This window comes from Halichoerus grypus, chromosome X, assembly GCF_964656455.1.
Source record: "Halichoerus grypus chromosome X, mHalGry1.hap1.1, whole genome shotgun sequence".
NCBI lineage: Eukaryota > Metazoa > Chordata > Mammalia > Carnivora > Phocidae > Halichoerus > Halichoerus grypus.
This window is the reverse complement of record NC_135727.1, coordinates 86,502,137-86,519,633: the sequence shown is the minus strand read 5'-3', so window position 1 is coordinate 86,519,633 and position 17,497 is coordinate 86,502,137. Positions and strand designations below refer to the sequence as shown.

The window sequence follows — 17,497 nt, the reverse complement described above, 5'->3', positions numbered from 1 at the left end:
TCCTTTCTGATCATCTTGCCTCCTCCTATGCTGCACTCCTCACTATAGGGGAGAACCCACGGACTCTAGCAGATGGGAATGGCCAGGTTGGGATCACAACAGCTTCAGCACTCACTTGAGCTGCATTTCGATGTTAAGGCTGTGTAAAAAGTTCCCTCCAAAGGCAAGGCAGTCCACCGGGGTCAGCACAGCATGAATCCATCCTGTAGGTAACATGGCAAAATCACAGCTGGCAGAGGGCCTTACTTCCTCTGGGCATCACTGCCTCAACTCAGCTCAAACACAACTTCTTAGAGCAGCCAACCTGGCAGTGACTCTAGAAAGTTCTAGTTCCTCCACTCTCCCAATACCCATTCTGCCACCATTATAACCCTGAACTGCACCAACTTATGGGGTTATTAAACTCCTTCTACTTCCCTCCTCTCGACTTCGAGTCTCTCTGCTGCCTCTCTGCCATCTTCTCTCTCATCTCTTAGAAGGGCATTACCTCCTCGCCAAGTCTCCCCTTTCTAACTTTACTCTAGGTAAAACAAAGAGCTTTTGGGGGCTCCTGGTTGGCTCAGTCATTAAGCGTCTGCCTTTGGCTCAGGTCATGATCCCAGGGTCCTGGGATCGAGCCCCGCATCGGGCTCCCTGCTCCGCGGGAAGTCTTCTTTTCCCTCTCCCACTCCCCCTACTTGTGTTCCCTCTCTGTCTCTCTCTGTCAGGTAAATAAATAAAATCTTGGGAAAAAAAAAAAAACCACAAAGAGCTTTTGTGTTGAATAAACCTGAGTTCAAAGTCTGCCATTTTCCAGCTAAACATCTACTTCGTATGTTGGTTGTGAAGTATGCACCTAGTTGAAACTCAATTATTTTCCTTCCCCTTGACTCTACACTGCCTTCTGAGACCTTCTAATTTTTCTTCTTAAACCTCTCTCATATTCATCTCCCTTTCCCCATCCATCCATCCTACCAATGTTCAGATCCCTCATTACCTGTCACCTAGGCTACTTGCAACAGTCTCCAAACTGGCTCCTCTACACCAGCAGTTCTCAAGGTATGGTCCAGGGAATCCTAGGGCTCCCTGAGACTCCTTGAGAGCACAGGCAAGGTCAAAACTATGCTCATGATGATACTAATAAGTTATTTGTCTTTTTCACCCTCATTCACAGGTATACAGTGGAGTTTTCCAGAGGGTAAATGACATGATATCACAACATGCAGAAGCAGACTTGAGGGTCCAGTCATTTTCTTTTTTTTTTTTTTTAGATTTTATTTATTTATTAGAGAGAGAGAGAGAAAGCACAAGCAGAGGGAGCAGGCTCCTTGCTGAGCAAGGAGCCCGATGCAGGACTCGATCCCAGGACCCCGGGATTATGACCTGAGCCGAAGGCAGACGCTTAACCAAATGAGCCACCCAGGCGCCCTGAGGGTCCAGTCATTTTCTATTAATCCAGACATTAAAAAGGTTTGCAAAAATGTAAATGTCACTCTTCTCACTACATTTTTTTGATTTGAAAATAGTTATTTTTCATAAAAATTATTAGTCATGCTAACATGTAATGAGTTTATTATTTCCCAATGAATTAATATTTTAAATTTTTCTCAGTTTTAATTTATAATGTGGTAAATATTGAATACAAACCACATAAATAAAAGTCTTGGGGTCCTCAGTGATATTAAAAAGTATAAAGGGGTCCTGAGTCCAAAGTGTTTGCAAACCACTGCTCTATACCAATCTCAATCTCTGAAGTCTATCCTCCACATCTCAACCCTAAGCGATATATCTAAAATACACATCTGCCCATGTCATCCCCGCTCAAAATTCTTCAATGAAATGTACATCCACAGGAGAATGGATAAATTGCCATTTACTCATACACAGAATGCTGGAAAGTAAGTAAAATGAGTGAACATGTATCAACATGAATCTCATAATCATAGTGTTCAGAGAAAAAAGCAAGTTGGGAAGAATTACCTAATATGATTCCATTTATATAACATTCAAAAACATGTAAAACAATCCTAGGTATTGGCTTGATGAGCCATTACCTGTATAATAAAGGAACAGAAATGCATGAGGATATTGCCAACTTCAGAACAATGGCTAGCTCAGAGAGGGAAAAATGGGAATGGAATTGAGAAGAGGTATATGGGAGTCTTCAAATATATGTGTAATATTTTATATTTTTAGTTGGGTTACAAACACATAAATGTCTATTATATTATTCTTTGTCTCTTTTGCTACATAAACAAATAAACCTTCAATGGTCCCCCAGTCACCTCTGGGATAAGTTCAGTCTGCCTACCTTTTCAGCTTCACTTTCTCCTTGATCTTTAGGCTCCAGTATCCATGAACTACTTCACACAGCCTTGCTTTGCTTATGCCTTTCTCTATGTCTGAGAGGACTTTTCTGCCTTTCTTTCCTTGGTCAGTCCATACTTACCTGTCAGGTGTCACTCTTCTGAGAAGATTTTCACAAACTTCCAGCTAGACTAAGTGCTCTTCTCCACACTCCCAAAACTTGCGGTAAATGCCTCTATTGTGGCTATTAGAACATGATACTGAAATGGCCTATCAATCTTTTGTCTCTAGCACCTAGCCCCATGTGGGGGTATTCAGTAGATACGCAATACTTGTGAAACTAAGTAGATTATACCCAGTTCATGGGACTTCATACCAATAAGCAAATCAATCCAACTGAAATCTCTGGTAGGCAAATTCAATTCATCAAACAGTTATTAAATGCCCAGGGTAGAAAAGGTATTATGTGACACCCTATTAGGCAAAGGATTCAAAGATGAATAAATGAATTAATAAATGCCTGGGCACAGAAAACTATAAAAGAGAAAAGTGGATGGTTATGGGGGGAGGTAATGTGCCTCACCATATATTAAACATGCTATATAAAACCAATGTAATCAAATCAACATGATATTGATATATGAATAGACAGATATGTGCAACAGAAAAGAAAATCCAGAATTATACAATATCATATTGGACAAAGATGTTAGAACTATATGATAATTTTATTTTATTTTTTAAAAGATTTTATTTATTTATTTGAGAGTGGGGGAGGAGCAGAGGGAGAAGGACAAGCAGACTCCCCACTGAGCAGGGAGCCCGATGTGGGGCTCGATCCCAGGACCCTGAGATCATGACCTGAGCCGAAGGCAGTCACTTAACTGACTGAGCCAGCCAGGCATCCCTATATGACAATTTTAAAGGAGCTATCATAAGAATGCTTCAATGAACAATTATAAACATGTTTGAAACAAAAAAAGAGAAGATATAAATAAGAAACAAATGGAAATTTTAGAACTGGAAAATACTATATCTGAAATAAATAATGAAACGGACTCAACAGAAGAATAAAGACAATGGAGAAAAGAATCAAAAAACTTGAAGACAGAACAAGAAAAAGTACTCAATATGAACAAGAGAGAGGAAATAGACTGAAAAACATAAACTCAGGGACCTGTGGGACTACAACAAAATATATATAGCATTCATATAATCAGAGATCCAAAAGAAAAGAAGTTAGAGTGTGGGACTGAAAAAGCATTCAGAGAAATAATAGCTAAAAATTTCTTCACTAATATGACAAAAAATATAAACCTACACATTCAGGAAGCTCAATGAACACATGTAATATAAACCCGAAGAAATACATGCCAAGACACATTATAGTCTAACTATTAGGAACTAAAGAAAAAAAATTACAAATAGCAAGAAATGACACATATAAGGGAAAAGACAATTTGAATGACAGCCAAAATCTCATCAGAAACTATGGAGGTCAGAACGAAGCAGCACAACATTCTTCCAAGTGCTTAAAGGAAAGAACTATCAACCCAGAATTCTATATCCAGCAAAAATATCCTTTAGGAATAAAAGGGAAATCAAGACATTTACAGATGAAGGAGAACTAAGAAAGTCTATTGCCACCAGACCTACCCTAAAACTCTAAACAGGGACACCTGAGTGGCTCAGTCGATTAAGCACCTGACTCTTGATTTCAGCTCAGATCGTGATCTCAGGGTTGTGAGATCAAGCCCCGTCTCAGGCTCTGTGCTGGGGGCCTGCTTAAGATTCTCTCTCTCCCCCCCTCCCTATTTAGATTAGGAAAATCTAAATAAATGGAAAGACATACTGCGTTCATGGAAGACTCAACATGGTAAAGATGTCAACTTCCCCAAATTGAGACAACTGGGGGAACTTATTCAAAACACAAACTGAGATCCCACCCCAGACCTACAAATTCATAATTCTAGGGGTGAAGCCTTGGAATGTATTGTTTAGGGGGGAAAAGCCCCACCCCACCCCAGTCACTCTGATTTATAACTTGCAATGCCAGCCTCCCAGTCACTATCCCTAGAGTCATGGGGCTGAGAGACCTATTCCCTATCCGTTCACCAAGCTGACATCAGCCCAGTGCAAGGGAGTCCATCAACCTCTTCCTGGAACTTCCCACTTGCAACCTCATGAAGTGACCATGCTGCCCACGGCCATCATGTGAATTTTCCTGTGGTCCAGTTCTGAGTTATCAGCTGATATGAGAGGGATATCCCACATAATCAAATCAATACATCATGGGAAGGCGCTGGCTCTGGTGCCACAACCTCCCATCTGCTTCCCACCCTCCTGAAACCCTCCCAGAGGGACCCAGGGAAGACCTGTAGGAATGAAAAGTGTCTGTCCTTGCTTCACGGAACACTTATAGCACTTGTCCACCTGGTCCCCAAAGAACATCTCGTTCTGGTTAGAGGAGCTGCTCCAGCACTCAAAGAGAGTCAGGTTGGCATTTGTTGGGCGGATCAGGTAGAAGATCTTCTCACCCTGAAACAAAAAGAGGTTGAGGTGCCAAAAATATCAAGTTTCCAGAAAAATCCTCCAGAGGATCTCCAAAAGGATATTCTCTCTCTCATGCTCCAAGACCATGTAATATGCCAGAATTCTTTCCCAACCCCATCCAAGAATCATTTTCATGTAGATTTGAAAACTTTAAAAGGTCCTTTTGCACTTTGTGCTTTTAAGCTTCTATAAGATTGACAAAAAAATTTGGAAAGGGCATTTCAAACAAAATTGTTCAACTTAGGACAAATGTACACCAAAAGCTCCTATTTTAGATGCAATGCCAAATGAGAAATGGCCTCTATAGATGAGTAGATCAATACTACTAGCCCTAAGAGAATTTAAGGCCACATTACTGATGAAAAGAAAATTGAATTTGCCTTTAAATGCCATTTACAGAGAGTGTTCCTTCTCACACCTGCAATCAAAGCTAATAAAACTTTAAAAGTTCAGTAATTGCCCAAGGACTTCTAGAAGATTATGTTAGGCGATTATCTGTTGGAAAAACATTTTATTTCCCAATTATGTTTTGCTTGGGCAATCACCAGATAGATTATTTGGCAGAAAAGAAACAAAAGCCCACTAGTACAAAAATATCCCCAACCTACAGCTTGATTAGTTTAACCAATATTTCATGATAATAAATTTCAATGTAGAAAGGCAACATTAGAAATTACCTACTGTAAAACTGGAGAAATTTGAATCAGATCAGATTAGATAATAGTATTATATCAATATTAATTTCCTGATTTTGATAACTATACTGTGGTTATAAGAGAATGCTCTTATTTTCAAGAAATACACACTGAATTATTACAAGATAAAGAGATACCATGTCTGCAACTACTCTCAAATGTTTCAGAAAAAAATATACAGAGGTAACTACTGTATTATGTTTGCTTTAGAGAAAGAATATAATAAAATGGTAACATTGGGCAATCTAAGTAAAGGGCACACAGGAATTCTTCCTACCATTTTGAAATTTTTCTACAAAAAAAGGAATTTTTTTTTTTTTAAAGATTTTTTTATTTATTTATTTGAGAGAGAGAGAATGAGAGAGCAAGCACATGAGAGGGGGGAGGGTCAGAGGGAGAAGCAGACTCCCTGCCGAGCAGGGAGCCCGATGCGGGACTCGATCCAAGGACTCCAGGATCATGACCTGAGCCGAAGGCAGTCGCTTAACCAACTGAGCCACCCAGGCGCCCAAAAAAGGAATTATTTTAAAATAAAAAAGTTAGGGGCATCTGGGTGGCACAGTCAATTAAGCATCCGACTCTTGGTTTTGGCTCAGGTGGTGATCTCATGGTCATGAGATCGAGCCCCACATCGGGCTCCGTGCTCAGTGCAGAAGTCTGCTTGAGATTCTCTCTCCCTCTCCCTCTGCCCCTCCCACTTGTGCTCTCTCTCTCTCAAATAAGTAAAATAAAATAAAAAAGTTAAGTCTAACATTTGCGTAATAGTGATTTACATTCTCCAATTTCATGTTAAACCAATGGAAACAACTAGTTTAAGATTCGTGATCATTTGGACAAGAGCCATATCCAAGTTTTCTGCTCTTTCCTTGGCATTTCTGATAAGAAAATTAAATAGTGTGATGGTGGAAAAGAATCAAAAATACTTAAGAAATTTGTTTTCCAGACCTCAAAAGTCCTTCATAGTCATTGACAATCAATATGCTAATTACAAAATTTTAACAACCACTAAAAGGGAAACTACCCATAGGAAGGTTGACATTAAAAAAAAACTTGTCATATATGCTGTTATCTTTTTTTTTAAATAAGACTTTACTTATTTATTTGAGAGACAGACAGAACAGAGGGAGAGTAGGAGGCAGAAGCAGACTCCCACCGAGCAGCAGCCCGATGTGGGACTCGATCCCAGGATGCCAGGACCATACCCCGAGCTGAAGGCAGCCGCTCAACAGACTGAGCCACCCAGGTGCCCCTATGCTCTATTTTGATGGTAGTGGCAGTTATGTGACTACATATAACTGTCAAAACTCATCAAACTATACACTTGGAATAGACTAATTTTATGGTGTATAAATTATACCTCAATAAAGATGGTAAGGGGGAGGCGAAGTTTCTCATGTTACCAAGAATTTCTACAGTAAATATGGACATTTCCATACATAGTCATAGGAGTATAGATTGGTTCAATTAAGATAAACAGTCAGAGAAAACCTTAGGTTATTAAAAAAAAATGTTAAGCATCAAAACTGTAGACAGTTATATGGCATATCCACTAAGTGCCCAACCACAAAAGAGTAGTTATATGGAAATGTCACCCAAACAGAATCTGGGAGGTGGGTAGACCTCAGCAGCCTATTTTTTGCTGCCACCTGAAACAGAGAGGGAGGCCCAAGGCCAGGCTGCCTCTAGAAGTCACATTCATTCCTACCTTGAGCACATGATACCAGACCGAGGTGCCACCAAAGTCAATGTGGAAGTCTGTATAGCTATCCCGCACGCTCATGAGGCAATACTTCTGCACATTGGGCCTCTCAAATATACACTCCTCTGGCCACAAGTTCTCCACCCATGAGAGCTTCCGAACAATCTTGGGAGTCTCCACAAGGTTAGAAAGCCTAGCAAGGAAGGGGTGGAAAGCAGATGTCAGCTGACTGGGAATTAAAGGTTAAAGCCTGAATAAAATGTTCCCCATCCCAGTGAGAGTCAAATAAGACAAAACACTTATTTCAGTAAGTCTGGTCAGCATCCTCATTCCACTCAGCTCTAGAAGTCCCAAGTCCCAGCTCCACAGAATTCCCCAGTTAAAGGAGATCATTTCCTCCACTAAATGCTCATAACTCTCCCAACCCGGATCCACTCACTTGGTACTTGGTCAATAACAGTTACTGTACTGTCCCCATCCCATACTGTCTTTATGAGGAATCATTAGAGAAACCTCTCAAGGGCTCAGTTTCAGGTAAAGAAGTACTTCTCCCAAATATCTGGTTGTTTTTATCTTATGTAAAACCACAAACCTTATAATATTGCACTCCCTTCCTTGTCCTGACCTTCAGGAAATTCAGTGAAAACTCTACAGTCCTTCTCTACCAACTATCCAGACACTCATACATGCATTTTGTGTGCAGATCACCCACCAGATGCGTCCTATTTCCCCACCTTTATTTTCCTTTTGTTCTAATTTTGTCTATTTTTTCCCTCTGTATCTCTGTAAGCTACTTCAAATAGTCTTTCAAGATGAAGTGAGGTACAAACAGTTTTTTTTAAATCCTCAGGTTGTTAACTTTGTATGTTAAAACCAACAGCAAGGGTTTTAATATTGCACTATAGTTATGTAAGATGCTGCCATTGATGGAAACTGGCTGAAAAATACACAGGACCTCCCTGTGTATTTTTTGCAACTTCCTGTAAATCTATAATTATGTCAAAATTAAAAGTTAAAAAAGTAATCAGACAGTAAGCTTTCTAAGTACAGATATGTTATAATTTTTGGGGATCTCCCACAGTTCTGAGCACAGAGAAGACTACATGTATCTATCGAGTCCATGAGTCCACAGAGAATAATTTAAAGGTTATCAGCTTTTTTTTTCTTTTAAATCTAAGAAACCTTATCCTTAGAGAAACTACTTGGGGTTAATTCAGTAAATCTATTTCCAGGGACCTATCCTGGGAGTTAAACAATGAGCATACCACAGTCTAAATACCAAAAAAAAAGGTCTAAGAAAGCTGCCCTAGCTCTTGAAGGAGACAAAAATTAATTAAAATAGCTACTATATACTCTATCCAATGCTAGAAACTGTAGAAGAGAAACACAATTTGGTTGTTATAATGTGATCATCTACCCTAGAAAGTATAAACCAACTCATCATCCCAAAGGAAGAAACTACCAAGAGGAAGGGAAAGAAACACTTATACTCAGTATATCACAAGTTCCAGGGACTTTGTTAGCTTTTTACTTACCCCTGCCCTTCCTACCTGGTATCAGAGAATTCCAAACTAATGACATTGAGGACTTTCTCCCTCTTCCCACTGTAATAATATTTCACAAAATCACCGAGCTTCATCTTGCAGTCGGCCTGGCGGGTCACATCAATCACATCAATCTCTTTATCAGAACCTGGAATAAAAAGATGGGTTCTGCACCAAGTGGTCTTGGAACAGGGAAGCCTCCCTCCCCTCCTCACCTGTCCCTAGAATGGACTGACACTCAAAACTTCTCACCTCAGACACTGTATTTGTGTGCACATGTTTAGGAGGTAGGGGTAGAAATCCCTCTCACTCTCCTTAGATCTATGTGCTGGATCCAGGCCTGCTAGAGCAACAGAACAGCCTGACATACAGCCTCACTCACAGTACAATCCACGTGCCTGGGCCATTTCCTCACTTCTCTTGCTATCCCCAAACACTCATGCCCGGGAGACAACTGGCACATGAGGGCAAAAGTCAAAGGCTTTCTCATCTCAATAGAAGAGAGACCACCATGATCCCTGGAATTCCCCAAGTAAAAGAAAAAATGGGGCTCAGCCTGGGGGGTTGTGGCCTACTAGGAGGAAAAGGAAAAGAAAAGCAGGATTTGGGTTCTAGTTTTGCCAAAGAATGACTCTGGGTAAATCACTTTACCTCAGATTCCCAAGATGGCTAGAAAAGAAATGCAAAGGTAGACTGGAGGGGAAGGGTCACGAGACTTGATGGGAGTAAACAATGTCACAGTTAAGAGGGTACATGGTGCTTACCAACATAGTGTTCCACGTCCCGCACAGTGAATGATGGTGAGGGCAGCGTCATCCCCAGTCCATCCTTCTTCAAGACTAGAATGGGCACACTGAAGCTATTCTCTTCCAGGAATTCCACAGTCAGCTGACTTCCAGTGGGCTTCAGAATCACTTCATCTGAGCTGTGGGCCACGTGAGAGAAAGCCTGAGCCCCAGAGGCTCTGCCACTGAAGGCCTCACTTGATGCCGTCATTCACCCAAGGGGTGGGGCCTTCCTTAGTGGACCTTAATGTGGGCCGGCAACTAATGGCACACACCTCATGTGCCAGGAAAGAAATGACCTGTCCGAGGCAAGAAGCCTGGTCACTGGCAGAGGTGGGGAGCTAAACCTAGGATATCTTGTCAATAGGGTACTCTTCGCTGCATGGCAAAAGAAGAAATCAGCCAACAGCCTCCTCAGAAAGAAAAGATGTATCTGCAAATTTAGCTAATTTCCTCTAACCCAGAGCAGCATCACCCATTTAAAACATTGGCAAATAAAGAGAAAAGACTGATTTTTGAATGACATATCCAATAAAGGGTTAGTATCCAAAATATATAAAGAACTTACACAACTCAACACAAAAAACCACAAGTAATCCAATTAAAAAATGGGCAGAAGACACAAACATATATTTCTTCAAAGAAGACATACAGATGCCCAACAGACACACGAAAAGATGTTCAACATCACTGATCATCAGGAAAATGCAAATCCAAACTACACTGAGATATCACCTGTCAGAAGGGCTAAAATCAAAAACAAGAAAAAAGTGTTGGCGAGGATGTAGACAAACAGGAACCCTCATGCACTGTTGGTGTGAATGCAAACTGGTGCAGCCACTATGGAAAACAGTATGGAAATGCCTCAAAAAAATAAAAATAAAGGGCGCCTGGGTGGCCCAGTTGGTTGGGCGACTGCCTTCGGCTCAGGTCATGATCCTGGAGTCCCAGGATCGAGTCCCGCATCGGGCTCCCTGCTCAGCAGGGAGTCTGCTTCTCCCTCTGACCCTCCCCCCTCTCATGTGCTCTCTCTCTCTCATTCTCTCTCTCAAATAAATATTTAAAAATAAATAAAAATAAATAAAAATAAAAATGGAACTGCCATATGATCTGATAATCACACAACTGGGTATTCACCCCAAAAATACGAAAACACTAATTCGAAAGGATATCTGCACCCCTATGTTTGTTGCAGTATTATTTACAATAGCCAAATTATGGAAGCAGCCGAAGTGTCCATCAATAGATAAATGGATAAAGAAGATGTGGTATATATGTGTATATATATACACACACAATGGATATTATTCAGCCATAAGAAGGAATGAAATCTTGCCATTTGCAACGACATGGATGGAGCTACAGAGTATATTGCTAAGCTAAATGAATCAGTCAGAGAAAGACAAATACCATATGATTTCACTCAAATGTAGCATTTAAGAAACAAAACAAACAAAGGAAAAATAAAGAGACAAACCAAAAAAACAGACTCTTAACTATAGAGAACGAATTGATGGTTACCAGAGGGGAGGTGGGTGGAGGGGATGGGCAAAATAGGTGACGAGAATTAAAGAGCACACTTATCATGATGAGCACTGAGTAATGTATAGAATTGTTGAATCACTAGATTGTACACCTTAAACTAATATAACACTGTATGTTAATTATACTAGAATTAAAATAAATTTTAAAAAGAAGAAAAAGACAAGACTGATTAAAAAAACAATTTTTACAACCACTTTCTCAACACATATACTTAGTTAACTAGAAAACAGTTTTTTTTTTTTTTTAAATCATGCTAGAAATAGACTATTTGGCCAAGTTGTGTTGGAACAAACATCTGGAAAAATATTAAGCTCAATGTTTATCTCACTCTTTTACATAATTCTAGATGGATCTAAGATTAAATTGAAAAACATGAAGTCATAGAGTAGTAGAAAAAACATGGGAGAGACAAAGGCCCAGTAGTAATTAAAAATAGCAATAAATAGGGCGCCTGGGTGGCTCAGTCGTTAAGCGTCTGCCTTCGGCTCAGGTCATGATCCCAGGGTCCTGGGATCGAGTCCCACATCGGGCTCCCTGCTCGGCAGGAAGCCTGCTTCTCCCTCTCCCACTCCCCCTGCTTGTGTTCCTGCTCTCGCTATCTCTCTCTCTGTCAAATAAATAAATAAAATCTTTAAAATAAAAAAAAAAAAAAATAGCAATAAATAAATTTAACTATATAAAAATTAAAATTTCCTACAAAGAAACTTAGGGGTGCATATATCTTTTTGAATTAGTGTTTTCATCTTCTTTGGGTAAATACCCAGTAGTAGAATTACTAGTTCATATGATATTTTTATCTTTAATTTTTTGAGGACCCTCCATACTGTTTCCACAGTGGCTGCACCAGTTTTATTCCCACCAACAGTGCACAAGGGTTCCTTTTTCTCCACATCCTCTCCAACACTTGTTATTTCTTATCTTTTTTATTCTAGCCATTCTGACAGGTGTAAGGTGATAACCTCATTGTTTACTGTAGCATTATTTACAATAGCTAATATATAGAAGCAACCCAAATGTCCATTCATAGATGAATGTATAAAGAAGATGTGGGTGTGTACACACACACACACACACACACACACACACACCAGAATATTACTCAGCCATAAAAAAGAATGAGCTCTTGCCATTTGCAACATGGATGGTCCTAGAGGATATAACTAAGTGAAGTAAGTCAGAGAAAGACAAATACTATAGGATTTCACTCATGTGGGTCACGATGATCACTGAGTAATGCATAGAATTGCTCAATTATACTGTATAGTTGAAACTAACATAACACTGTATGTTAATTATACTTCAACAATAAATACATGCTTAAATAAAATTTTCTTCCAGAAAAGCTATTATAAATCAGTTAAAAAATAGGCAGTAACCCAATAGAAAAATTGTCAAATGACATAAGCAGGCAGCAAACAGAAAAAGAAATAAAGACAACTTATAAAGGCACAAAAATATATGTGCCTTCTTCATAATTAAATGCAAGGGAAAACATTTCACTTTTATCTTATCAGAAAGGCAAAAAAAAAGTTTGATAGTAAAGAGTGTTTTGGCCAGGATATAGGGAAAGAGCCACCCTCATTCAGTGTCTAGTGGTAGTATGAAATGGATCGTCACTTTGCAAACAATTTAGCAACATTTATAAACATTTTTAAAGCACATATTCTTTGGTCTAGCAGTTTCACTTTTAGGTAGTAAATCTACACATATACTTATCCACATATGCAAAAACTTAAGTACAAAGACATTCACTGCAGCACTTTTTTCTAACAGCAAAATACTAGAATCAATTTAAATGTTCAATATGGGATTGGTTAAATAAGTTATATAGCATACAATGGAATACTAAATGCCCATGAAAAAGAATGAAAAACATTTGTATATGCTATTATGGATTAATCTCCAAGATATATAATTTAAGTTAAAAAGCAAGATGCAGAATACAGAGTGTATTTATGCTTTTTTAGAAAAAGCAGGATACACACACACACACACTTATATAAACAAAACTATTTCTTAAAGAATGCACAAGACATTGGTTGACTGAAGAGATCTGAGGGAGGAGAAAGGAGACTCACTGCCTCTGAATAAACAAATCAAAGAATATTAAGTTGAAGAAACACATATTTTCTAAATAACATTTCAATTATAGGAAAACTGAAAATGGCTGCATGAATTAAAAACTAAGCAAAAAGAGTGCTTTATTCATTACTTTTTCTAACTCATTTTTATTCAAGTAATTTATTTTTAATAAGCCCATTTTGATATTTTTAAAAGGGAAAAAAAAGCCACCTGGCTGGCTCAGTCAGTAGAGCATGAGACTCTTGATCTCTGGGTCATGAGTTCGAGCCTCATGTTGGGCACAGAGTTTAATTTTGAAATAAAAATTTAAAATAAAAAAAAAAACAGATTAAAAGGGGAAAATATTTTTTGATTTAAAAGAAATACTTGACCAAACATTTTTTTTATTTTTAAAGTTTCCTTTTCTCTACAATGAGAGAATTAAACTTTCTGATTTTTAGACTCCTAATTGAAGCATTCCTTAGGTGCATGTAACTATCCTCTCCTGACAGGCGAAAACTGATTCCCAATCTACCAAAAGTTTTTACAAGCAGACGTTAACATACTCTGCATGTTAAATGAAACTCTAACAAGGTTTCTTAGAAAATGACTAAAACAGGGGCGCCTGGGTGGCTCAGTCAGTTAAGTGTCTGCCTTCGGCTCAGGTCATGATCCCAGGGTCCTGGGATCGAGCCCCACATTGGGCTGCCTGCTCAGCAGGGAGTCACCTTCTCCCTCTCCCTCTGCCATTCCCCCTGGTTGTGCTCTCTCTGATCTCTCTCAAATAAATAAATAAAATCTTAAAAAAGAAAATGACTAAAACAGAAGATCCCTCCCCAAAGGGAACACACAGAACCCTGCAGATATTCCCAAATGGGGGAGGCACCTAATAGGACAGCTAGTGGGAAAGTTGGGAAGAGATGGATCCTAGCCTCCCAGAGCCCTGGCATTCACCAACCCTTACCTGTCAAAGGTCCTACTCCGGAGCTCTCGAATGAATGTAGAGCTTCCAGTCTTCACTGGCTTCCCCTTGTGTGTGTCATGCCCTTTTGAAGATACACGGCGTTTTTTCACTAAGCCAGAAAAAGACATGAGACTGTGAGTCCGAATGGCCATGAGCTATGGTTCCAAGAGCAAAGGCTTCAGCAGATCCTGCTTCTCTTCCAATCTAACAACCTCTTGGAGCACCTGGAGTCAACGAGGCCCTGACAAACTCAGGGCAAGTTCCTGGTGAGGCTTCCTCTGGGGACGTCCTGAGGGAGATAAAGCTCTGCACTTCTGCCCTCTCAGTGGGATAGCTGCTATAGCCTGCAGGGCCTACACAGGCTTTTGCTACTTCCCAAGCATTCAGGCAAAGGCAATCTCCCTTCCAAGCTTCCTTTGCTTTGTCTCACCTCTGGACCATCTCCTCTTGGAAACCCCAAGATCTACTTACTAATGGAGGGCCCATGTAAGACTTCACAGTTGGGGCAGTGGTAGAGGTCAATGTCAGCGGCCTTTTCCTCTTCAACACCAACGCAACTAGAAAAGAGAAAAATCAGTCAGGGTTTATAGAAATTTTATTTTTCATAAGGTCTAGAACTGTGCTGTCCAGTAGACATCGCTATTTACATTTAAATTAATTCAAGTTAAATAAAATTTAAATGCATTCCCTGCATCACACTAGCTATATTTCAAAAGCTCAGGAGCCACATGTGGCTAAAAGTTACCGTATTGGGCATATCATCAAACATATTCATTAATACAAAAAGTTATACTGAACCACACTGATCTAAAACAATTATAACAGAGCTTAAAATGTAGACAGCAATGCTTCATTAAGACTCAGAATGGTCAAGGGGAGCCTGGGTGGCTCAGTCGGTTAAGCATCTGACTCTTAATTTCAGCTCAGGTCATGATCTCAGGGTCCTGAGATCGAGCCCTGTATCGGGCTCCATGCTCAGCAGGGAGTCTGCTTGAGATTCTCTTCCTCTCCCTCTGCCCCTCCCTTTGCTCACACACACTCTCTCTCTAAAATAAATAAATATTTATTTTTTTTAAAAAAAGACACAGAATGGTCAAAGCTAGAAGAGATTCTAGAACAGTGCTGTCCAACAGAAATATAATGTGAGCCAAATATGTAAATTTAAATGTTCTAATAGCCATATTAAAAAGGTAAAAAGAAACAGGTGAAATTAATTTTAATATTTATTTTAACCAATATGTGCAAAATATTCTTACTTCAACATATAATCAAAAATTTAAACTTTATTGAGCTATTTTACTTGACTAAATGAAAAGGACTGAAAAGAGTATTTTATAATCAACAGTGGTTCTGAGCAAAGGATCACAGGTAATCATTTTTCTCTTCCTTATTTGCATTTTCTAATTCTCTACAATGAACATGTGTTATTTATTTCATACTGTAATGTCTAAAAAAGATTTCATTTTGAAAATTTGAGTTTGCATGTATGTGAGGTGGCAATCTTACAAAATTAAACCCTTCCTCACCAAAGAAGTCATCAGCAGCCCTCCTAATAACTTCTGGCTAAGATCAAACTCCTAAATTACTTGTTCAGCCACACACAGCAGGGAGCATAAAAATAGGGCAGAACTCTATTAACTGTTTTGTCTGAGATCATGTTCACAAACTGACTTCCTGGGATCAGGACCCCACCACCGTCCCAACTGCTAATCCTATGCCTGTAAAACCTGCTGCATATCAATATAAATTGGGGATATCACCATCAACTTGGTAGGTTTTTTTTTTAAGGGCTCAGAGAATGTATATAAAGTGCTTAGCACAGTGAGCACAGAGAAGCACACCTCACCCTTCACCTGCCTAAACTTTTTTTTTAAGATTTTATTTATTCATTTGAGAGACAGCACGAGAGAGAGAGAGAGAGAGAGAGAGCGAGCATGAGCAGGGGGCGAGAGGCAGAGGGAGAGGAAGAAGCAAGCTCCCCACTGAGCAGGGAGCCCGATGCAGGACTCGATCCCAGGACCCTGGGATCATGACCTGAGTAGAAGGCAGCTGCTTAACCGACTGAGCCACCCAGGCACCCCTAAGCTTTCTGTAAATATATTCCCCAGACCTTGTAGCATTAACTCACTTCCTCGGACTATATACTTTCTGTCTTACACTCGTTAGCCTTGGACACTGCTCAAGAAGGAACCCCTCCAGTCGTTCCTCTTTCCTGAACTTTCATCCCATATAGCTATGTGTGTTTTCTACCCCCAAACATCCACTGGTCATGGACATTCCTAACTTTTCTCTTGTACCCCCAGCAACCCCATTCCTTGGTAAACAAACCTCTCTAATTCACATCCCCTTCAACAAACTCCTTCTTCACCTTCCTGGCTTAACTGATGGCAGCTTCTCCTAGGAGAAAGCCATTTTCCCTGTACGAGTGCCACTCACTGTGGTCCACAGACTAATGCTGAGTTAAGTACAAAAAGTCAGAGTAAGCATCCAAAAACTTGTATGGCAATTTGGCTGAGTAATTTTATGTCTATTGTTGAATCTAACAATAAAAAAAATTGGGGCTTGTACTTTGTATAGCTTTTTTTGTTCAACCATTTTTCTAGCAATTCATTTTTGATTTTGCCAAATGATTGGTCCATTACGGATTGGAAAGTTAAACAAACCAACCAATCTGGTTCTTAGCCACAGAAAGTCTAAGAAGCACTGTGCTACAGCCCTGTCAGGCAGAAGTTGTGCATTCTACCAGCCCCTTGTAACTCAGGGCTGCGCTGGGGGTAGACATTCCCCTCACTCTCCAGTGAGACTTTGAGATCATCTCTCCTCTACCCCTGTGTAAGATCTCTTACTCCCTTGAGCTTCGTATCATCTAGCCATGCCTCTTCCCACTCCTCTTCACTGTCAGCTACTCAACTCCCCAACATAACCCTTTCACTCATTAAAGAACTGGCTCACAGATTTCTCTCCATCCCACGTCCTGCCAACATCCCACATGACATCAGTATTGATGCAGAGGCCCAACATCCTGGCCTCTTAGCTCTTTGACCTTCTCATCTTCAGAGGCTGCTCTGCCCACTCCCCTTTCAGCTATCAATTCTCATGGTCATCAACCAGACCTTGTCAACACTTGCAATTGCTCCACATCTGGAATATGAAACTCATACATCACACAATGTGACCACAAATGTAATCATCCAGCTCTCATTCATTATACATGTTCTTTGCCCTCAAAATCCCTTGATCCTACTTTTCACCTATTCTTAACTTCACCCCTCTTCCCCTATCCGGCTTATATTCTAGCATTCCTCACTTCAGCCATTCTCCTACAGATATCCTCCCTTGCCCCGCTGCCTTTCCATCACCCCCAT

The 17,497-nt window shown here is 39.9% G+C and overlaps 1 protein-coding gene across 7 annotated transcripts in view; it reads right to left on the bottom strand.

The window, feature by feature from the left end:
- Nucleotides 1–17,497, bottom strand: part of PHF8 (PHD finger protein 8) — a 92,417-nt gene that overhangs the window by 56,421 nt on the left and 18,499 nt on the right. For all 7 annotated transcript variants that reach the window (XM_078064544.1, XM_078064545.1, XM_078064546.1 and 4 more), the window contains 7 exons: nucleotides 14,604–14,689; nucleotides 14,133–14,241; nucleotides 9,542–9,702; nucleotides 8,784–8,925; nucleotides 7,240–7,426; nucleotides 4,668–4,824; nucleotides 116–209 (listed from right to left, as the gene is read on the bottom strand). In XM_078064544.1, the coding sequence (XP_077920670.1) occupies nucleotides 116–209; nucleotides 4,668–4,824; nucleotides 7,240–7,426; nucleotides 8,784–8,925; nucleotides 9,542–9,702; nucleotides 14,133–14,241; nucleotides 14,604–14,689 (936 nt within the window). The remainder of the gene's footprint in view (nucleotides 1–115; nucleotides 210–4,667; nucleotides 4,825–7,239; nucleotides 7,427–8,783; nucleotides 8,926–9,541; nucleotides 9,703–14,132; nucleotides 14,242–14,603; nucleotides 14,690–17,497) is intronic.